At 41.4% G+C, this 24,518-nt stretch overlaps 1 protein-coding gene across 4 annotated transcripts in view; it reads left to right on the top strand.

The window, feature by feature from the left end:
- Window positions 1-24,518, top strand: part of CACNB2 (calcium voltage-gated channel auxiliary subunit beta 2) — a 272,822-nt gene that overhangs the window by 8,766 nt on the left and 239,538 nt on the right. For all 4 annotated transcript variants that reach the window (XM_076331652.1, XM_076331653.1, XM_076331654.1 and 1 more), the window contains exon 2: window positions 2,233-2,325. In XM_076331652.1, the coding sequence (XP_076187767.1) occupies window positions 2,233-2,325 (93 nt within the window). The remainder of the gene's footprint in view (window positions 1-2,232; window positions 2,326-24,518) is intronic.

Raw genomic sequence — 24,518 nt, forward strand, 5'->3', positions numbered from 1 at the left:
TATATTTTGGGGGAAAGTCATTGCTTTTCTTGTAAGTCATTGTTAGTTCCGTGACATAACAGATATTAAATTATTTTTGCTGAGAATCAGTGTCAGGCTGACAGATCTATTGTCAGTTGAGTCATTCTTTTCAAAAGGTTGGTATAATATTAAATTTCAACCAGTGCTCTGAACTTCCCCGGAGTCAACACTAACAGTCCAGATACAGCCAGAGATCGTTCTCGTGCATCTTGTGGCGGCAAGTTACCTGGGTTTGTCAATTTGACAGATAACCACTACTAACTTCAGATCATCTGTTGTCCTCCTCAATTACTCTTAGATTGCAAAATATTCCATCGTATTCACCATATGTGTTACTGCTAAGAGCTACAGCTTAGATTTTGAAGTCATGATCTTAAAAATCTGCCAGTATGAGATTTTAAGTGTGTCTCCGAGCCTGCGCTGGAGCCCACCCTTCCCTACCATGAGAACTGATGGGACGCAGCCCCAGAGCTCAGTGTGGTGCTCTGGAGATTGCCCAAGCCCAGAGAAGGACACGCTTTATGCACCCAAGCAGAGTTTTATCCCAAGATTTGCTGTATCCGGGCCAGGTTGTCACGAGTGTTGTGTTGTAACACGTGCACAGCCATGTTCTCCAGGAAACTGATCATAATTTTCTCATCGTGCCTAAACCCAGGACCGACAGTGGCTTGGAGCCAAAAACAACAGCAGGATGCAGTGCATGGACTTGGAATTCTAGGAAATAATAGTGGATAAATAATATAATTTATTAGTGTAATGCTTTGAGATACTAGCACACTAGTACTTTATTAGCAAGAGTGTTGTTGTTGTTGTATATTTTAAGGAGAACAGTGAGATTTCTGTGAAGGAATTTTTATTCTTGGGAGAAGGAATGTGAGATAGTACGGGGGAGGATATGAAATTACTCTCTGAAAATTTAGCATGTAGGTGATGGAGGCTGGTGTTTGGTTTTGTGTTGTTTTTTTTCCCCTGAGTTATTGTGGAACTCGAAAGTTCAGTGCTGAATGCAAGATGAGAGCTAAGATTGGGAATAGGCCAAGGCAGACCTTGAAAGTGAAGACAAAGACCCTGTTTATTTCGGGGAACTGTGGGAGGTATTTAAAGACAGGAGACGTGATCCAGAGAGATGGATTAGTAAAACGACCTTTACAGCAGCATGATGAGTGAGGAAAAAAATTGCATTTATCAACCTCAAGGAAAATAATGTTTGAAGTAGTCAAGGCATGATTTTGATGTAAGTTTAGATGAATTTGAGCAATGTGACTAGATAGGAAGGGCTGTCTCTTAATGTAGTTGTGCAGAACAAATCTGCAAGAGTTTGCTATACCTGGGAGGGATGCCCTGGAAGGGGTCTGAGGTAGTGTCATGGCATGATTTACAGTCACCACAAAAATAAGTGGTTGCAAATAGCGTAGTTTTAAACTCTTTCATTTTTTTTGAAATTTGTTTTATGATATTTATTGATGGTCCATAGTCATCACACAGAACAAATAGCTTTTTTTTGGGGGGGCGGCGGCTTTTTGCTGTGTTTCTAAACCATCATTTTTTTCTTCAGCCAGCCATTGCTTTCTCCTGGTGTCAAATGTTTTTAATTTCCTAATAGATAAAAATGATGCCTTGTTTTTTAGTTGGATATTATCTCTTTTCCAGTTACATGTTCAGTCCTTTTTTTATTGTTATACTGCTTTTACTTCAACTTTTTTTTTTTTTTTAAATTATTATTATAAATTCTTCCTCAGTTGTAAGATTGTATACCTGAATCAACAAGTTGTTGGTCACTTCTTGCTGTCTAATGTTCCCTCAGCTGACTTGGCTCATAGCTGTGATGTAGCGGAGACTGCTCCAGTATCTTCTTTCCTAGCTTGTTTATTTGAACTAGCTGCAAAACAAACTGTACTTTTTAATCGTTGTGAGCTGCATGAATAATGTTACAACTATACAAGTCTATAAATACTTCTCCAAACCTGAATGTGGAAAAAAAAACCAACCCAAAACATTCAGGAGTCAATTGTCCAAGCCTAGTTGTGTTGGTGAGCACTTGCGCACGTAGTCCCATCAGTTACTTACTGAATATGTGCTTATTAATTGGCATGAAGCTGATTGTCTGAATCCCTGCTAGCCTAGGAGACATTGGTGATGCTTGTACTGAAAGCTTTCTGTGCAACACAAACTAATGCTGTTCTTCTAATTATTATTATTTTTTTTTTACAGTCTTACGGTAAAGGGGCAAGAAGAAAAAACCGATTTAAAGGATCAGATGGGAGTACATCTTCTGACACTACCTCTAACAGTTTTGTACGCCAGGTATGTGTTTTTCAGCTTTTAAAAGACTGGATGACTTGCTGATGTTAATGCTCAAGTAATTTTTTTTTTTTTTTGTAAATTGTCAAATCAAAGAGTGATACTTTAGCCTGAGAAATAGCAGAAGTCTCTGCCGGCACAATGAAAAATATTTGGTTGCTATTGTTTTGATCTTGGCAGAAAAATACTTTTTCATTTCTTATTCATTTCCATGTATAGTAGTTGTCATTATTTTTGTTACTCTAATGCTGTCAGGTGATTGAAGCTGGAGGAGGAGGTGGAGTCTGATGGGAGCGCCTAAAGTGGCAACATCTGGGAGAAAGCATCAAAACCCTACCAATCCTCAGGGTTTTCCTGCTTAAAATAGTGCTGTGTGAGGCAGTGTTAACCTAGATGCTTTCCTCCCACATCCCGGTGTAATTTTAAGGCATGGGTTAGAGGGGAAATCCCTGGCAGCATTTGAGCCCATGGCACTGATGCTGAAAGGCCTGTGGAGTGGTGCCGTAGGCTCCCGTGACCTGGGCCTACGTGTCTCTCCCTCAAAGGGGGAGACCCCAGTGGAGCCTCACGGGGATCCCGGACCTGTGTGGGTGCTTGGAGGACAGCTCAATCTGGCCAAGAGGTGACAAAAAATGTAGGGAAGGGTATCCAGAGCCCAGTGTGGTCTTTGGCTGCAGAGTGGTGCTACTGAAGCTGTGCTTTTGTGGAAGGAGAGTGAGTTTTGATGTGCTTATGATTGACAACAACTTGGAGAGCATGAAGGGTACCCAGAACATCACAGTGACTGTGCCTGTGCAGAGTCTGAAATACAGTTCTTCATGCCCTGCTGATTTAAGCCGTGGTTTTACAAATGCAGACTTTGCCATCTTTTTTGGAGGGGTTCTGGAGTTCAGGAGGTTTCATTGCAGAGTTTTTGATTTTGCCATAAGCAGGCACCAGACCTCCTTCTCTACCGGCTTGTCTTGCATGTTCCTCCATCTCAAAACATTTGATGGCTCCACTGCTGTTGCATTGGTTGTATCAGTACACATCTTCTGTTTGCAAAATTCTTCTGCTTTGTCCTGCTGTGATCATGTTAGCAGGTTTTATGATAGGCTGTGGACTTGATAAAGTCAGGCCCCTATTACATTTCAGTGTCTGTTGGACATGGGTGTGAAATTTTAATTGATCATGGGAGTTTTTTAATGGCAGTAAACAATACGAAGGTGGAAATGCTGGATCAATAAATTACTTATTTGTAATATTTTGGACTGCTTTTTTCAGAGTATTTTTAAACAGGACAAGTAGTGTTTGAGAGCAGCAACAGGATCTCTCAGTTCCAAGGAATCTTTGTAAGGAAATCTGTGCTGCTGTTTTCCTTAGCTCCTCGTGGATGTTGAATTCAGTCTGGAACATTTTTAGCAGAGTATGAGTGTTTATTTTACACCAGCTGCACACGGTTCTTTGCCCCTCTTGTTTACCTAAAAGAAGTCTGAAGTTGGTCTCAAGTATCTCTTCTTGCTGTCACGAGGGGGAGCAGGGCGAAGAGGATGTAGCACAAGCAGGTGCATCATCAAACTACATATAGTTGTTGAGGTGGACTCCTGTAGCCAGTGGAGATCTGGTTGGCTCTATAAACTGTGGGGCATGATTTATCAAATCTTCAAAACAGACGTATAAAACGGGGTTGGTGAGCTACAGTCTAAAAGTGTCTATATCTTTCCCAGGGCTGTAAAGGGAGCATAGAGTGTGACTACCTCAAGTATAGATTTTTACAGAAGAGATTTATATATTTCCCTGAAATAAATACAAATTTAGTAGTTACTCAAGTGATGTAATACAAACGACTGAAAGGTGAAATAGGCTTCTGCAAAAAAACAGAGATTTAATAGATTGCTGAAGCAAAACTCAGTTTTGAAATGTTATTGTCACTGAAGATAATGAAGGGATGTTAATGGATGAATATGTTATTTGACATTGTCCAAAATAAATTAAAAAAAAGAAAATCATCACAAAACATTCCTAGTAAGGAATGTACAGGCAGAGCTGTTCAAGTTGTAGCAGGTGTATGAGAGAAGCGTCTCTTCCCAGTTGCTGCTGAGAGGTTTATATCAGAGCTTGGACTGCATCTTCAACAGGCTTTCCTGCTCTGATTCTCCACCTGGGACAGCTTGGTTTTCTTCCACACTAAGGCTAAGGAAGAATTTCCACCAGCATGACCAGGGTGCCCAGTGCCCCAGATATTAAACAGAACAGGTGCGGTTGCTTTCTGTTGGCTCAGCTGCTGTGCCTTTCCCAGAAACTACCTCGGTGCTGCATATTGCTTGTCTCTGTCTTTCTCGGAGGATATTTTACATGGTATAAATGAACATAATTGTTTTGCCATAACCATTTATTTGCAGGAGAAAAAGTGACTCCAAGAATTTGGTGTTTCTCCTGAGATGGGTGAAAGCTGCAGAAAAGCAGAGCGGACAAATGAATGCAAAACCAGGAGAATCGACGACGTACCCGTTGATTTTCCATTATTTTATTTTAGTGCTACCTTAAAACAGGGAAGTCAATTTTTGCTTGGAAAGGGGTTTGTGGGGGTTTTTGGCAGTGGTTTTGATCTAGATGTGGGATACACACAACCTGTTTGTTTCAGCGATGCTTATGATGCCTATAGCTGCCTTTTTTTTTTCCCTCCAACTTCCTTTTTTCCTCCCTTGCTTCCTGTCTCCTTTCACATTTACTTCTTAACTTGTCCAGCAACTTTTATGTGCATCTCTACGAGTACTCCCTTCTGCACTCAAGAAGGAATCCTGGGATTCTCCTGAACATTTATTGCTAAGGTCTGCCTACGTTCCTCATAAAGAAGAAAGAATGTTTGGAAGGTGCTTTTGCATCATATTTAGCTGGCTTGTCCTTAAACTAGGAGATCTGCGCGAGGTGTGCAGGTTCTTGTCGTAAGCACCGATGAAAAGTGGACATTTCCTAACAGAGAAATGTATTGGTGCTGGGTAAAAGAAGACAAATATGTCTAGCTCTAAAGAAATGTTATGCATGTGGAAGGCAGTGGAGGTATTGTGCAAGAGCAAGGCTATAGGATTCAGTCATTTGAATCCACAGAGCTGCTGGCCTGTGGATTAGTTAAAGTTAAAGCTGCTGCAGGAGGGAGGGAGTTAGTATCTATTACTTACATTGACAAAGCTTTATTGTGTCTGCATTTTACTATTTCCTTAAGGACATATGCACCTCTGGCTCCAATATGTACCTGGCAAGTTTCCTGCAATGCATACCAAATGCTACAGTAGTAAAAATGATGCCAACTTAGTTTTATTTGAATGAGAGAGAGCAAAGTAACGTTTTATTCAAATTGCTTGAAAATTCCTGCTGTTGTATAAAGAAAATGAAATGCACTCTGCACAGCCCTGTGCACAATGATCTTTTCCATTTAAATCTGTTTTTCAGAGTGCTGAAATAGAGCAGAGCAATCTATCCAGTATTGTTTCTAATGTATATAAAAGAAGCATTAAACCGAAGTAAGAGCATTTATATATATATAAAATACAAATTTAAAAAACGTTCTTTTCAATCCAGTTAAACCTCCTCTGTACTGTGAATTTTATCTATTGATACAGATTCTTATTTCTATTTTTTACTTGTGACACTGTAAAACCTATGAGATTTTAGGAGAATGTTTTGGATCATGTTCTATTTGTTTGTTACAAAATTTTTTTTGTTTAGTTTTGTCTCCAGAATATTAGTGATGATATTGGAGCTTAAAAAAATAACAACAACTTGGCTTTCCTTTTACTTGCCAGCAGCTACTGCTTGACTTTTCAGTAGCAGGAGAGGGAAGAATTTTTTTCCCCTCTGTTGTGTTGTGAAGTTGTATTGGCAATTAAGCAGTGTATTTGGAAAGCAGAAGCATCGTTGCACACCAATCAGTTCCTAACTGACTTTAATCAGTTGTCTTTAGGGAGTTAAAGTACATTGTGTTATATAGTTTTAATCATCTTTTTTGAGCTTTGAATTGATAAGCAGCTTGTTCTTAGGGTTAGCTATGAAAGACTGAATTGGACCTGATCTCTGCTTGCTGCCATTTTGACTGATGCGTGGTAACGATTTTATTCCCAAGGGTTTTTTCAAAATACGGATCAGACAAAATATTTTGCAGACAACACTATGGCACTTCCCAGCAACATTATTTTAAGCAAATTGCATGTTCTGATAGCATTACATATTTTGTGGTTGCACTTCTGGACCCGTCTTTGTCGAGGTTTTATTTTAAATCCTAATGATTAATCACAGAGGCAGTCTAAGTTGTTGGGATTTTTACATATTGCAAAGGCAGATTAGATTGTGAAACAGACTGTAGACTATGGACTTGCTTACTGAAATATTTAAGGTTTTATAAATCTGGGTTTTTGCCTTTAAATATTGGCTTGATGCCTGTTACACTGTGTTCACTCAAAAACACAGCTATAAATAATTATGTAGGGAATACATTATTTTTCTACTTTCCTCTCAGGACATTTGCCTAGCTGTGTAATTACCTATTGAATTTTATGAATGGTAAAACTAAGATTTGCACTGAAAAATGATTTGAAAATACTGACTTAGTTTTGCTCATAAACATGCCTTTTAATCTTGAGTTCACCAGAGAACTGGGCTGTGTCGGAAATGTATTCCTCTTCTTTTAATTGCCCTTTTTTTTTTTTCTTCCCAGATACAGAGCTTAGCTTTGGTTTTTTTCCTTTTCGTGAGGGGAAGAGCTTATGTATTCAGCGCGTACATGCAGCCTGCCAGTGAGGCAATGCATTTACAGGCTGAGCCACAAAGAGCTGGTGTAGAGTGGGCACAGATATTAGCTTTGGTCTTAATGCCAGTACTAACAATCTTATGCTGAAAACCCACTTATGCTTTCTCTGCTAGGACTATTCCTGCTTCTTGAAGACTATGTGTGAACAAGATTGTGGCTAGCCAGAAAATCTAAATAAATAATTTAAAAAAACTCATTTGCAAATTAATATATTCTTACATTCTTTGTGTGCCTCTAATTATGAGACATGTTTGGCTTGTAGAGAAAAAAGCAGCTTTTCAGACTTGCCTTTAGCTTTTACACATAACAAAACAAGGCATGTCAGAAATTTTTAGAGGTATTGTGCAAACACTGATTGTAATACATGAAAAGGTATGCCTACTGCTTGGCTTAATTCTCTCATCTTTTATTTCTGATGCTAATGTCTGGGCATATTTTATTAGGTTCCGTTTTTTTCTGGTCTGATGCTGCCGATTTCACTGAAAGCCACAGCAGTGATGCTTGTGGCCTGTGCTTGCTATTGTGGTTGCATTGAAGCCTTATGCAAGTGATACGTACTAGAACATCTGCTTATTTGAAACACATTAAACCCATTATTTTGTGGGTTTTTAATTTGATGGAATTGTGGCATCCTATGTTTTTCGCTGTGAACTACACGTTTTTGAAGGAAATGTATTGCGCTTGGATTAAGCCACCTGACACCGAGGTTGGTATATGGAGTATGATGTCTGTACTGCTGTGTTCTTTCGGCGTTGGCGGGAGCCACCAAACTTTGCTGTTAAGGCCAGTGTGTGTCCTTAAATCATGGGCAGGCAACGTAGTTTCAGGGGGATGTGCTGTTTGTATCAAGCAATGTTAATCGGTTTTTAGTCAAATCCAGTGAGTCTGTATTTGTAATGATACAAAATTAGATAATGTCTCTAGGAGTAGTACTAGTATGGGAAAGCAACTGTTTTTTTATGTATTTCTTGTCGTATGAAGTATACCAAGTTCACAGCAGAAGAGTGGGTGAAGCACTGAAAGCAGTGTAGGGATTCATAAGAATACGTCAGTTCAGCTGTTGATGTAGAGTTTCATTCATGGGTGGTATCTCGGTTCCTCAGTCATGTGGTAAAAACCAGCTAGATGGAGGAGTGGGAGGAGGACAGCTTTAGAAGGGGCCTTGATTGGGAGTGTGTGGCTGGAGGGAGGAAGGGTGGAGGGAGGAGAAAGGGACTTTCCCTTCTGGTGGCAGTTGTGAAGCTGCACTTTAGGCTCTGTAGACATGGGAAAATCGCATTAGGCTCATTGAGCTATAGATTCCCTCAGCTGTAGTAAGGGTTTGAAAAGTCTCCTTTTTTGGCCTGGAGAGAAAAGAACAGATGCCCCTATAAAGCATGGGATTTTGGCACGCGTGACTGGAGGGGAGATGGCTGAGAAAAACCCAGCGGAAAGGAAGTTCATTTGCGGACTTCAATTCTTTCATGGGCCCTTTTTTGCCTCAAATGGTTTCTAAGAATAGAAATCAAAATGCTGCCATGTGTTTAAAAAAAACCACACACCCTCTAACCAAAACAAACAGGCAAAACATCATAAAACTCTTATACATCCGTTTACTCTTCTTGTAGCAGGGTGTGAGAAAATTACAGGGGGGGAACAACTAAATATAATACTTTATTAAAAACTGAAGGATAGGAGCCTCCTTATAGCCTGTTTGATGTTACTTTTCATGCAGATGAAGTCAACGCATCCTTTTCCAAGCAGCAGTGGGAACTATAAAATTTTGAAGATGGGGCTTATATCTAATGGCTGCTGAGATGATTGCCAGTGTTGCTTTTAAGCTTGCTAAGATGATGGGTGGGTGTTGTGAGGTGTCAGAGAGGACATATGTGGCCTCCTGTGAGAGGATGGGGTGAGATGCAAGCCCTGAGGTGGGAGATGGCTCCACCACTGGTGGCAGCTGTTGAACCTTCTCCTTTGGCGTTCCCATTGCTGCCGTCTCATGTGTGCCTCCTGGCTATGTTCTTCTCCTCTGGGTCTATCAGGGAGAGGAGAAATGGGGCTTTCCAGCTGCTCAGGAACTACCACAGCCTGCACTCAAGTTTGGCAGCATCAGATGTGTCCCTTTGTAGTGGAGCGTTCGAAGGGCGCGACAGGACTTGTGCGTCCTTGAGCCATGTGGGATTTCTGCAGGTGACAGGGCTGCCTCCGTGCTGTGGGGGAGGAGGAGGAGGCGAGGGCTCGGCTGCTCAGGTAGTCAGAGATGTGAGTGGTTTTTAAGCAGTTAGGCAAACTGATGGAGGTAAATCATCATCTGCAAGTTTGCTGAATACACAGTTGGAGACTCTTCCATCATAGTGCATGGCGTAGGGAATGAGCAGAAAGGCTTAAGCCTAACTGTGTTTTTAGGCTTTCTCTTTGGCCAAATGTCTTCATGACTGGCAATTGCCCTCTGGCAGTCTCTGTCTTGCAGTTTTGTGCTAATCAGAGTGTGCTTTGCATGAGCTGAACCTCTCAGAGCCTTACAGCTGCACTGAGAACCCCCTTGCCTGTATTTGTTGGTCTTTTGGGAGGGGTATAGCGGGAGCTCCGAGAAAGAAACTACACAGTTGTGAACAGTTAAGATCAAAATTAGGAATAGAATTGAATGAGAATCAAGTGTTTTGTTTTATTTTGTCCCCTGCTTCTCCCAGGAAATTCACTGCGGTTTCTAGTTCTTGTGTGCAGCATTGTCTTACTCAAAATAATAATTTTAAACATTGTGGTGAGATGCAAGGTTCTATTATATGCTATCATAGATGTCTTCTAGTTACAGTAAGCACAGACATACAAAGCATCTGCAATGAGACAAGAGTTCCGATGCATATATTTAATTATAGCTAATGAAAAAACTGTCAAAAATAATTTATGAAGCTAAATGCAGCATATTGACAGCTTTTTCTTACAGACCGATTTAGTTGAAGTGGATTTGTTTTGGGGTTGGTTTTTTAAATTTTTTTTTTTAAATGGAGCAGTCCATTGGAAATTTTTTTTTTAACAAGGCCTTAAAATATGGGGGTTTTTTGAGAAATAAGGTGGTTTAACTCACTTGCAAAGTTCAAGTTTATATTTATATGTGAATGCACCATAAACATAGCTGCTGACTCAGTTCCTTTTAAGGAAAATTAAATCTGAAATTATTTTTGTCATTTTAAATATCGCATTCAGGGCTTGCATTTATGCTGTATGGGTTTTGATTGGGAACGAATGTCTAACACAAGGGAACAGTTTGGTCCTCTGTAAAGGAAATGTCATCTTCCACTCCAAAATGCAGGCGGTTTCAAGGAAAAATAACTGCCAGTTGGCCGATGTGCAGCAAGCTGCTTCAGTTTCTTTTTGGCGTGGAGCTGGGCTGCTCCTAGTCGCTGGGAGGGCTCAGGGAGTAAAGAAAGTTACTTTGCAATTAGCTAGAGGGATCTACTAAATCTTTTGTCTTTCATGATACCCCACCAGTATGTTCCTGCTCAAACTCAGGAGTGTCATACCTCACGAAGTAGATGTTTTGCAACATATACAAGCGCCATTTCTGTCCAATTAGTCATGAAGTTGTGAGTTTTATGGGTAGTTGCAGCAGAGAGCTGTCTTCTCTTGGGCTATGTATTGAGACAGTACTTCCAACGCTGATTATATGTTTCTGTAGATTTGAATGTTGCTTTTTTCGTCTGATCTCACTCAGACTTTTCTTTGCTGGAATATCAGGTTCATTGAAAAGCTTCTTGCTCCTCTACTTCTAAAATGAATTGTAAATCTTCAAGCAAATTTACAGTAAAGCTTTTTTCTGGCCATTGAATTACAGAGTGACATCCACGTGAGCACAATTAGTGCACATTTTTTCACTGATGGTCACATAATATTTTAGTTCCCAATATGACTGGCCTGAAAAATAGTAGGACCTGAAACAGTCCTAGGTATATGAAAAACTGGAAAACTACCCTTCCTTAAAATCTGATATTGAGATATCTGAATTCTTCCACCTCTGCCAAAGGAGGTCATTAATAATCCTGCTGAGATGCATAGCGTTAATTCTAAGCTCCACATAAACCTGTAGCCTCCTATATGATAAATGATTGTCATCAGATGGCTTACCCATAGGATAATCAAGTCTTGGGTAGGAAAGAGAACTGGTTCTTGCAAATGAGTGAGGAGCTGAAAGAGGGGAGGACAGGTGAAGTGAAAAAGGGAGAAATATATCTATACATGCCTTGGATGTCTTTCCTCCTGTTGCCTCCAGTGATATTTTTGAGTTTTCAGTAGTTTTGCAGATTGAACTGGAAAATATTTCTGAAATCTGGGAAGGCTGTTGCAGGATGGAAAGTAGACTACTGCTTTTATGCTGAATTAGCTTGAGATGCTGTGTCTTTTGTGTTAGAAATACAGCTTTAAGCCATGGTTGATCAGTTGGCTCTCAAAGGTCTGCTTATCAGATGCTGCTTCTGGAGGAACTGAGTTGAAGGCAGGCACTGTTGTTCCTGTAGAAACAGTGAAGCATGGCTAGTTGGGTTTATTTTTCCTACAAACTATGAAAATTATAGTATATATTCAGTAATCTCCCCTTACTACTTTTCTAAAAGCATGTTATTGCATGCATAGCTCTCTGAAAAATAAATCATTCTTCGTCCACCTTCTTTGACATTATTTACTTTTTAGGAATTCTTTTGAAAACAGTAATGTGTCAAGGCAATGTTTGCTTATAATAAGAAAAGATTAAAGATTATTTCAGCCTTGTCCTTGAAATAATTGCCGAGGAAATTGCCAGAGTTAGTAATAGAGTATAATCAGAAGTCGGTTGGTTTTACACATCTCTTCCCAACATTAGCTACAATTTATCCATCATCTGCCATTTATACTGAAATGGAAATAAGATGCTTTCCTAATCTGTTTGTATTGTTAAATAACGTGCTAAAATGGTATGTTAAAATAAAATTTCCCATGCTTATGAGAAATAATGTTTGTTCAGACTCCATCAGCAGTTTGAAGCTATCGAAGGGTAAAATTTGCAAAATCTTCATGTTTCTGTTATTATCTGAGAAAAGTGAACAGTATTTAAAATTACTGTTACAGTCATGACAAAGAAATGAAAGTACATTAATAGATTTGACCAACTATACTGTTACTATACTTTGAAATCTGAAGGTAGAAAATGAGTCAGCACCCTACATAATAAATAAGTGTGGTGATAAAGTGTGGTGTTGAGATAAAGCCTCCGAATGAAATGACGCAGCCAAGTGGAAGAGAGACAGCATCAGTTTGATATTTATTTATTTTAGAAAGACTGCATGCAATTTAAAATAACTTGAATTTACATTGTTAGGTAAAATATTGCTGAAGGTTTTGAAGAGGGAAACTGCTTGAAGGTTATAATGCTCTGTCAGCAGTTTTGCAGAAGATTTTGGGATTACCTCCCATAGGTAGTGTTTGAACTTAAAGAACACCTGTATACATTAGCAGTATGAGGTTCTTATTTGAACCACCACTTATATCTGTATTTCATTTTTAAAGTACATGCTTTACCATTCTCTCAGTAGTGCAGTCCTGGCTAGCTACGGCAGTTGAAGCTAGTCACTCTGCCAGAGTGTCCTTGTGATAGACAGTGGGCATGAGAAGGGCTTGCACCAACCAGTCAGCCACAGATTAGGTCCTTCTCCCTTCCCCTACTCTGAGGCAAATCCACTAATACCCATTTTATGATGCTCTGATGCCTCTCTCTCTTTGCATCTGTTTCCTAAAATTACTAGTTAAAGTAGCTAGATGATTTATTAATGCTGTATTAAAACTTTTGTACTGAAAGTTTTCTGTTTACTGCAAAACATGCTCTTTCTTAAACCTGAGTGACTAATTCTAAATATCTTGGGCTCGGATGCAGGCAAGGGAGCAGTGCTAGTGAAAGAAAACTGTGCAGGGGAACTCCACACACCCAGAAAACGTGTGATTGCCAGGTCTGTGTCAAAGCTTGGGTTCATACGGGCCCGCATCCAGGGTTTTCACAGAGGGATGCAGAGCATCTAATTAGAACATCTAATTCCCATGTGCACTAAACTGTAACTTTTAATGAAAAGTACCCTTGGGCCCAGGTCTACAAACTCCTGAACTTCTGCATGAACCAGCAAGTCTTGTTAGGAGGCTACCTGTGAGGAAGAGGAATTTAGAGGAGGAGTCCAAAGTAAGACTTTTTTTTTTTTTTCCAGCAGGGCAGTGGCTTTCCTTTTCCAGTCCGGCTCAAGAGTCTCATCTCAACCCAGTAGACTCTTTTGAGTTTCTTCATCTCTTTGCTCAACTGTATGGTTTTTTTGCATGTGCCTGAATAGCTTGTCAAATAGATACAACTATCATAAATCCTGCAGAAACCCTATGAACAGATTATGTGAGTTACTCTGTCTTGAAAAAGAGCCAAGAAACGTCATCTTTCTTCCAGTGGGGCTGCATTCTTTTATTCCCACTCACAGCTAGGATCTCTGGTGGCACACTTGAAAATGAACAATCTAAGCCACAATTTAAAAATGTAACAAAGGATTGAGAAGCAAAGCATGTTCTGTACACTGCCTTTATTATATCTCCTAAATGCAGTTTCCTTTATATGCAAATGATACCCATTAACTGTTTATGAGCCACAGTCTGATTTATTATCAGCCTCTGATGAGAGATATTCCCTAATTTACAATAACCTGTTAAAGTTTTGTTGGTTGACTGCTCTTGAATGATGAAAAGAATATTTTTTAAAATTTACATCTAAGGTTTCTGTAAGTTTGCTTGATGTATACATCCCATGTTAACTGATGGACTCACGGTCATGATGTTTGGTAAGTTTTGTGGGTTTCATGGATGTGGTACTGACCAAGAGGTTCATGACATTGTGAGGGACTTGTCATCTCAGCAGGTGAATGAATGCAGAGTGCTCACAAATCCGTCAGGTCAGTGTAAGGATTTATGAGCTGTTCTTTACTCCATCAAAGTCTAATCTCCATTTCTAGAAAGAATGGAGTTGTGTTATCCAATAGTTATCTCGTATATCCTTAGCAGGCCACTTTTTTTTTTTTTTTTTTTTATCCTCTTGGAACTTGGCAAAGTTTTCTAGAAGGAAGTAGTAAATTTAGAAAAGAGAGAAATAATTCCTTTGTTGTCTGCAACTTAGCTTTTAGATCGCTGTTTCAGAGATCCCTGACCCTTATTTCTGGCAATCAGTTAACTTTCTTCAAGTATCTGTAGACTGTCATCATCCCAGACCAATGGATATGTGTTATAATTACACTGGGATAGTTTACATACACCCTGCCTATTTCCACCTGTCGTCTTCCATGCTTTTTGAAGGACCTGTATCTCAAAGACTGATGTCATAAATAATTACTTTATGATACCAAGAGAAAGAGTTTTAATTTAAACACTTATTCATTCCAAAAGAATAAAAAAATGAATAGCATTCATGTCAGGTCAAAGAAGATTTGAAACTTTGTGACAAAACAAAACGCTGTGGTTACATTTGCACTTAGAATTCTCTCTAGAACCTGGAGACTTCCTCTGAATCTGTCAGGACTGTGTACTTACAAGTGTTGTTAGTTCTAGAAATCTTAAATACTTCCAGTTTGATCATGAACATTTTAAGTAGAAAGGTTTTTTGCTATGGACATATATATAAAAATAATATATATATAATTTACACGTATTTTACATGAATCTGTAAATCTATATCTATCTATCTCTCTATATATAATGACCAAACTCCTGCCAGTCTCAGGTACACAGCAGTATCACATTTTATCCTTCCTGCAAATCTTTGCTATTCAGAGTGCAAGTCAGAACTTACTTAATTGGTCCCCATTATATGCCTGAAAGTCAACGTGGTGAAATCCAGTTTAACACAACTTCAGAATTTGGGATTTAGTCTGGTATTCTTCTTTCTATCAGAAACTGGCTTTCTACCTTGGCAAGATCCGTCATGTCAGTCCAGAGCTAAATCCTTACACCATACTCAGGAAATCTTTTGGTCTCCTTTGACATGTGATGTCATGCACTTTTTGTTATGCTAAACCCTGTGCTTTCTCACAAAGCAGGGTCAGCTAAATCTAGGGCTTACTTCCAGCATGTGTCAACTGTATCTGCTTTGGAGAATGTCCTGTTAGTTCTTCCAGAAATGGTAAATGGAGCCCAGAAACACAGAAAAATCTGTATCTTTGGTACTTCATCTCCTGCTCATAACTATACCTGTGGATGTTTCATTGTTGATGTGAGGAAGCACTTGTTAGGTGACTTACATTTAGCTGAGAGTTACTAATCACCAGGGGAAACAGAGAGCTGAAATAATAATGAAACCCACTGCTGCAGTATTTGCTTGATTAAACAAAAGAGGGAAAGTTCATCCATGGGAACAGGTAGGGTCTCAGGTATTATAATTTTGGCAGATCTTTACTTTAATTGTGCTTTTATCACCTCTGCAGAACAAAAGTGCACAGCTTCCTGCCCTGGCCTCAATCAGGAAAGGAGTCAGTCCTCAGTGGTGGCTCCCTTGGCTTTGCTTTGAACTGGATCTGCTTGTACTGCACTACTGACTAAAGACTGAAGCATGTTGTTCAGAAGGTGGCATTGATCTGCTCCATTTTTCTAATTTTTGTGCTGTAAAACACTAACCTGTTTAGGCTCGCCAGTTACGTTGGTTCTGCAGGCCACTTACAAGAAGAGACAGACCTTGGCTGGATGAAATTACTAACTGCTGTTTCCAAGGTAGTTTTAATTTTCTGTTGTTGGGAAATTTGCGGTCAATCAGCTTACAATTATGGATTAATTTACACATCGGAAAAGGGGAATTCTTCATTTAGACATTGAATTCCTTCCTCTTATGCCTGACTATTTGGTAGACATTGGACTTGGGGGAAATCCTATTCCTAGCTTATACAAAACTTACTTAAACAGAAAGTTTCTAGGCTGACTTTCTTGGCAGCGCACATAAGATTTTATTTTTCATGTTAGAAAAGTTCACTGTATTTATAAGACTGGTATTATTCATGGTTTTTCAGAACACGTACTTGAAGTCAAGCAGCTGCAACTTACAGTTAATCTGGCAAACATTTACCTCTTTGCTTACTCTGAGTATCACTCAGGGATTTTTCTCTGCCAGCTCTTTATAAGGCTTTTTGAAAGGTCTCACCAACGTGGTTCTGCCAGCTATGGAACAGGACCTTAACTTGGTCTTATTTGTACTAATGGACCTTCCTTTCAAGTCTGTTTAACTGTGTACACATCATTACATTTTTCTGTGCGAGTGGTATTTTAATGGTCACTCAAATTTGGAAATACAATAGCCCTTATGTTTCCAGTAAGACAGGATCTGTCTCAAAAGACATCATTGGTTTTATTACATAAGTCATCCCCAAAGCAGAACACTACCAAAATCTGAAATGTGTATAAAACCATCTCTGCCAACCTGGGAAAGTGCTTCTCTTTGTTTTGCGCTTGGCTGGTGAGAGCGTTTGCCAGCCACCGGGGCAAGGAGACAGCCCTCAGACAAGCGGGCGAGCTGCTGAAGATTAATTTACCAATGCTGGCAGCTACCAGACTGTGTGCTCACGCTGGCTTGCTGGGGCAGTGAGGCTGCACAGGCTGCTCAGCCTGCTGTAAGGGGAAGGGTCTGGATGCTGTGTCCTGGCAGGTCTCCTCTCTGGCTCCAGGTGGCCAGCCCAGCAGTTAGGCGGCCTGTGCATTGCTGGCATGCTTTTCAGGTCAAGTGCTGCATGCTGCTTCTCAGCCACAGAGGACCATAGGAGTAGTCACTTGGATCTATATACAATACAGCCCAGGGCTGAAGAGTGTGGTTGAAGATCCTATCATGCCAAAAACTGTCGAACTTGGACACCTTAGTCCTTCTGGTTTTGCCCAAACTGTGGGAAGGCCCTGGTTTTGGAGCACATTCTACCTGCACCCCAGCAAGCAGAGGTGTGAGTGGACACCATTGCCTTTTTCCTCATCCCTACATCGTGGTTTCCCTGGAAGGAAATGAGTGCAAGGGGACTGAACCTGCTGTGTATTCCCAGAAGGTTCTGAGATTGGGCAATGGCTGAACCATTCTCTCCCTGGGGCTGCAGGACATTCCTCCCACAGGTTCGCACCTGTCTCGTTGGCATGGGTGTCCCCAGCTACTAAGAGGAGAGATCAAATCCTGTTTTGAAAGAGTGTTTTGACAAAAAATGCATTGGAAATTGTGAGGTAAGCAGGTGCTCACTATGAGATAGGTCTGGAAACAGACAGAAATGGAAATGAAGTTAATATATCAATGCAGAGTAATTCCCAGCTTTTGTAAGCAGAAAACCCAGAATACGAGGCTGAATGAAGAGAAATTTTCCCACTGTGACTACAAACATTTTATACAGCCCATTTGCTGTATAGAGTATAGTAGGGATTTCTGAACAGAACTGATTTATCTGATTGCTAGCAGACTGTTGTTTGTTAGGTCTCTAGGCACCATAAATGAGGGTGACTGAGGCATTTGGATAAATGTCGCTTCTTCCTTATATGGTACATCCTTACCATCTAGGAGAGTATCTATTAATTACGATCCACTTTGCAAACTTGTCTGTTTTTTCATGAGAAGATAGGGTACAATTTGTACTATTCTATTTTAGAATATTTTTTTTCTTGCTTTTATCTTGCCCTTCTAGGATAAAAGGGAGAACCTGGTACAAAGTCAACCGTCAGTGTGGCTTAGCACATTTTGTATGCCTTCAGTGGATGCTGTTGGCGTCAGCCAAGGCAGAAAGGGCCACTTGAGCTCTCACCCGAGCTAACAGCATTCCTGTGCCTGCTTGATGGTTATGGAGACAGACCAGCTCTTCCAGAAGTTGATTTGCATTACCTAAATTAGTCTTCTGCTCTGAATTACTCGCCAGAAGAGGGTAATTGTAGTCCCACTGAGTACAGGGAGAACATCAGGGAACCAGCTTTCTCATTTAGCTGCCTGTGGTTGGCTGCTGTGAATAGTCTCTTTTGCTCATACCTGTATCTGGTGGTCAGACTCTCTTCTCAGTTGATGTTTCTGCAGGTGTTTAACATTATTAGCACCTCTTTAGCTATTTAGCACAGATTCAGCACACATTGCTATAGTGTTTTCTGCATCTATGCAGCTTTCTTATTTCTATGGAACCTTTTTGTATCTGTTCTACTCTATTGTAATCAGATGGTCTATACCTATGGGGTGTAGAATACAGCAGCACATAAGCTGCTTTTAATTTTATTGCTGTTCTGCATTTAGGATGACTCATTGCTCTGGAGATTGAGTTGATAAAACATTTGCACATCTCATTAATCTAATACTGTAATTCCCAAGAAACATTACAGTGAAAAAGCCTATTGTTCAGATGGTGCATGGTGAGCTTTACTTTATTGATAATACCATGGTCTGCATGTAACAATCCTAGGTGTAATTTTCTAGCAAATGAAAATACAATACAAGGACTCCTTTACAGAATCCAGAAAGTGATGTCTTGGAACTCAGACCTCAGGGAGCACTGGATTAAGAGTTTGAAAAGGCTGCAGTTTAACTCTGTTAGTCATACCATTCATTGTCATTAATATCAACCTTGATACTTTTCTGAGCAGTGAAATTTTTCTTTCTTTTTCAATATAAAGCTTGGAAATTGGTGACAGCCACCTGATTCAGCAAGAGATTGGTTTGACAACTATTTTAAAGCTCTTATTTTATACAATGGTAGCCCATAAAGTGATACAGAATAATAAAACAAATGGAAAACCTCATACAGCCTTGCTCCCCTGTAGTTTTACGATTCTCATTTAGACAAGAATTGTAATGCAGAGCATAGCTAGTGAGCTACTTTTTAAATTCTGAGGACAAGATTGCTTACCTTCTTGTTTCACTGACTATTTCTTTCTACTTTGCCTTGGAATATAACGTCTCATGTCTCCCGCGCTTCCCTCCCCCTCCAAAAAACCCCAAACCAAAAAGAGCTAATGAAGGGTCCATACAGTCTATTTTTGCAGTATAAAAGATTCTGAAAGTGAGGAGAAGCTGAAGGTAATGTGCGCCTTGGCAAACAATAATTCCCAATATTAATTGTAATGGAATGTGCCTACTGCAGAAACGACGAGTAAAAGGTAGGAAGCAAAACCAGTGGAGAGTCCACTGGAAAAGACTTTATTGTAGTCGGGCTTCAAACATCTCCCTTCAAAGACAGTAATATTAGGCCAGACTTAGGAGCAGCCTGTTTTCCTGGGTCTGGGCAGCCTGCCTCCACACGAACTTGAAGTCTCTCTATCTGGAGCAAAAGCTTGGTGTTTGCTGTAACATCCTTCACAGTGCGTGTTACAGTTTGCAGCATTTGTGTACCTTCTGGGAGTGATAACTTTTGAGGTAGTCAAGTTGTTATGATAACATACCAAGGATGAAGATTCAGACTGTGGTAAAATGTATGGGCAGTTTTCAGCTTAAGCCAAGCTCCCTGGTTGTAAATAGTTTCTCCTCTGTGGTCCTTTTCAGAATATTTTTGCTCTATGTGAAAGGCTGTAAGTTTTTTCCTCCATAATAAGGCTTTTCTTTTTTATGCTGTAAGAGGATAGCATGATGAGGTGTATGTGTAAGCTGAAGTAAAGAGCTTTACTTAATTTTTAAGTTATCCATAGTGTGTGTTTAAACATGTTTTATTTTCTTTTTTCTCCAGAGGACATAAAAATAGTTCTCTTGTCTTGAAAGTTCTGGGCAGACTGGTGGGCACCTGATGGGTGAATTTGCCCCACAGTTGCTGGAGGACAATGTTCCCTGAGTCGCAGCGATTTTTTTGGCTCATGTAAACGATATCTGCTCTGTTCAACATTGTATGCATTCCAGGGACTCTCTGTTTATTGCAAGTACAAGACTAAGCGCAGAAACTCCAATTTAAGAAGTATTTCTCTAACTTCCTATAATTACAGATTTTGACCTCCAGTTTAGGTTGGAGAGCATACCTACACACAATCCAATCTAGTAGATGGTGTTTTATCACATCTTGGTTCAAGATACAGAAATATAAATGAGCAAGTGAGCAATGGGAAAACTGTATGAACATAATTACCTGTAATAAATGGATTTTTAGATACCTGAAGTCCACAGGACAACCTTGGATATTTCCTCTGCAGCCTGTCTTCATTTTCTGCCTGGGATTCTTAACCTCTAGGCTAAGATAAATCTCAAAATAGTCACCTTTTTTTCTTTTTTGTTTATCCTGTCCAAACCTTTATTGTTTCTCACAGCTTAAGACATAGCACTGGTCTGTGGATAAATTCTAGTGAAAGTTCTCCTGAGTAAAACAGGAAAATTTCATCAGAAAGTTATGCCCCAAATATTAGCAGCTTTACAGTAAAAGACAAAAAAGAAATATACCTTCCTATACCTTGCTTAATTATGAAATAAACCTTATAAGAATAAATGTGTTTGTAATGTATGTTTGAAAGAGCAGTTTCTATCCAAGCTTCATTGTTTTAAAATTTCCATAGAAATTTGTTTTTTAACTTTGATTAGTAACATCCCCTATGTGCTACAGGCAGTAAAACAGAGTACATAATCTTTCTAGAATGTGTTGGACACACGCTTTCACTGTTCTCTAAAATATTTATGTGAATTAGAATAGTTTTTTTTCAAAATTACTTTGAATGTACATCTTCTTGGACCTTTTATTAGTTTGGTTTCTTTTTTTTTTTTACTTACAGTCTGTATGATTATCATAGAATCATAGAATAGTTTGGGTTGGAAGGGACCTCTAAAGGCCATCTAGTCCAACCCCCCTGCCGTGGACAGGGACATCTTCAACTAGATCAGGTTGCTCAGAGCCCCGTCCAACCTGACCTGGAATGTTTCCAGGGATGGGGCATCCACCACCTCTCTGGGCAACCTGTGCCAGTGTTTCACCACCCTCAGCGTAAAAAATTTCTTCCTCAGATCTAGTCTAAATCTACCCCCCTTTAGTTTAAAGCCATTCCCCCTTGTCCTCTCACAACAGGCCCTGCTAAAAAGTTTGTCCCCATCTTTCTTATAAGCCCCCTTTAAGTACTGATAGGCTGCGATAAGGTCTCCCCGAAGCCTTCTCTTCTCTAGGCTGAACAACCCCAACTCTCTCAGCCTTTCTTCACAGGAGATGTGTTCCATCCCCCTGATCATTTTCGTGGCCCTCTTCTGGACCCGCTCCAACAGGTCCGTGTCTTTCTTATGCTGAGGGCTCCAGAGCTGGACGCAGTACTCCAGGTGGGGTCTCCCCAGAGCAGAGTAGAGGGGCAGAATCACCTCCCTCGACCTGCTGGCCATGCTTCTTTTGATTCAGCCCAGGATACGGTTGGCCTTCTGGGCTGCGAGCGCACATTGCTGCCTCATGTCCAGCTTTTCATCCACCAGTCCCCCCAAGTCCTTCTCGGCAGGGCTGCTCTCAATCCTTTCATCCCCCAGCCTGTGTTGATACCGGGGCTTCCCCCGACCCAGGCGCAGGACCTTGCACTTGGCCTTGTTAAACGTCATAAGGTTCACACGGGCCCCCTTCTCGAGCTTGTCCAGGTCCCTCTGGATGGCATCCTGTCCCTCTGGCGTGTCGACCGCACCACTCAGCTTGGTGTCATCTGCAGACTTGTGGAGGGTCCACTCGATCTCGCTGTCTGTGTCATTGATGAAGATATTAAACAGTACCGGTCCCAGTACGGACCCCTGCAGGACGCCACTCGTCACCATTCTCCATCTGGACGTCGAGCCGTTGACCACTACCCTCTGAATGCGACCATCTAACCAATTCCTCACCCACCGGACAGTCCACCCATCAAATCCATAGCTCGCCAGTTTAGAGAGAAGGTTGTTGTGGGGGACCGTGCCAAAGGCCTTACAGAGGTCCAGATAGAGGACATCTGTAGCCCTCTGCATGTCCACTGATGTAGTCACTCCATCATAGAAGGCCACTAGGTTAGTCAGGCAGGACTTGCCCTTGGTGAAGCCATGCTGGCTGTCTTGAATCACCTCCCTGTCCTCCATGTGCCTCAGCATAGCTTCCAGGAGGATCTGCTCCATGGTCTTCCCAGGCACAGACGTGAGACTGACTGGCCTGTAGTTCCCCGGGTCTTCCTTGTTTCCCCTTGTTCCCAGTCGGTGGGAACTTCATGGGACTGCCACGACTTCTCAAATATGATGGATAGTGGATTAGCAACTTCATCCACCAGTTCCTTCAGGACCCACGGATGGATCTCATTGGGTCCCATGGACTTGTGCACCTTCAGGTGCCTTAGATGGTCTTGAACCTGATGTTCTCCCACAGTGGGCGGCTCTTCATTCTCCCAGTCCCCGCCTTCACCTTCTGCAGCTTGGGTGGTGAGGCTCGAGCACTTGCCAGTGAAGACCAAGGCAAAAAAGTCATTGAGTACCTCCGCCTTCTCCGTATCCCGGGTAACCAGGTCTCCCGTTTCGTTCTGGAGAGGGCCCACATTTTCCCTCCTCTTCCTTTTATCCCTGACATACCTATAGAATCTTTTCTTGTTGCCCTTGATGTCCCTGGCCAGATTTAATTCTATCAGGGCTTTAGCTTTCCTAACCTGATCCCTGGCTGCTCGGACAATTTCTCCGTGTTCCTCCCAGGCTACCTGTCCTTGCTTCCACCCCCTGTAGGCTTCCTTTTTGTGTTTGAGTTTGTCCAGGAGCTCCTTGTTCATCCATGCAGGCCTCCGGGCGTTTTTGCCTGACTTCCTCTTTGTTGGGATGCATCACTCCTGAGCTTGAAGGAGGTGATCCTTGAATATTACCCAGCTCTCTCGGGCCCCTCTTCCCTCCAGGGCTTTGTCCCATGGCACTCTACCAAGCAGATCCCTGAAGAGGCCAAAGTCTGCTCTCCTGAAGTCCAGGGTAGTGAGCTTGCTGTGCGCCCTCCTCGGTGCCCTATGGATCTTGAACTCCACCATTCCGTGGTCACTGCATCCCAGGCTGCCCTTGAGCCTCACATTCCCCACCAGCCCCTCCTTGTTGGTGAGAACAAGGTCCAGCATTGCACCTCTCCTCGTTGGCTCCTCTACCACTTGGAGAAGGAAGTTATCATCGACACATTCCAGGAACCTCCCGGATTGCTTATGCCCTGCCGTGTTGTCCCTCCAACAGATATCAGGGTGGTTGAAGTCCCCCGTGAGGACCAGGGCTTGTGAGCGTGAGGCTGCTCCTATCTGTCTATAGAGGGCCTCATCCACTCGGTCTTCCTGGTCGAGTGTCCTGTAGCAGACCCTCACTGTAATGTCACCTGTCCCTGCCTTCCCTTTAATTCTGACCCACATGCTCTTGGTCGGCTCCTCATCCATCCGCAGGCAGAGCTCCATGCACTCCAGCTGGTCATTGACATAGAGGGTGACACCCCCTCCTCGTCTCCCCTACCTGTCCTTCCTAAAGAGCCTGTATCCCTCCATCCCAACACTCCAATCACAGGAGCCATCCCACCACGTCTCCGTGATGCCAATAAGGTTGTAGCCCTGCAGGCGTGTGCACGTCTCTAGCTCGTCTTGTTTATTCCCCATGCCCCATGCGTTTGCATAGATGCATTTAAGTTAGGCCCCCGATGAAGCTGTCTTACTGGCTGGAGTTCCTTTGTGCTGCTAATTTATATTATTATTTAAGAGTATATTATATATAATATGTATTATATTATATTTATTATTATTATATATTATATATTATATAATTATTTAATTATATTGTGGTATCTCTACTACTGTGATTTGTCTTTGCATTTCTTCAGATATGAAGTGTCTTTCAGGCTGGATTTATATAACACCTTATGTTCCAAATATCTTGCATGTCCTTTAAAGAAAAAAGAAAAAGCGGTGTATTATTGCCCAGATGATTAAAATGTGACTTAAATATCCTTTGATATTGAAGCAGCTTCGGTTGAAGCAATAGGCACCTGCCACATGTCTGGGAGCAAGGTAAATTGTGAGAGGGATGAAAGGGAGTCAGAACATTATTAAAATTTGGCGAGGTGCTGAGACAAGTGCTTCAGCGCTGTGACGGGTTTCACGATGTGCCAGCTGTGGGGTGAATGTCCACAGCCAGGAGGGTAATCCCTGGACCAGCCCATGAGAAAAGCGTTGGGAAGCAGCAACCATGAGTAGGCAGGGAGTGAGGACAGCATGTGTGCCAGGAGCAGGACCCCTGAGTGCCTCCTTGTGTCCCACTTGAGCCCTTCTTTCCCCAGGGCCTGGAGAGGGCCTTATCCTTGAGCAGTGACATGAATGGGCAAAGAGAAGGTTAATTTGGGGTAGCAATTGCAAACATGGGGGAAGCGCAGCCTCTCGTGCCGTTTCTTTGGTGTCCTGCAAGAGTGGGGCCAACTCTGTGAAGAGTGAGTTGTGGATGGGTCTCCAAGCAAAGAAAATGTATGCCGTGTTTTGTTTTCTTCAGCTTGAGAAGTCAACG

Source organism: Aptenodytes patagonicus, chromosome 2 (assembly GCF_965638725.1).
Source record: "Aptenodytes patagonicus chromosome 2, bAptPat1.pri.cur, whole genome shotgun sequence".
Classification (NCBI taxonomy): domain Eukaryota; kingdom Metazoa; phylum Chordata; class Aves; order Sphenisciformes; family Spheniscidae; genus Aptenodytes; species Aptenodytes patagonicus.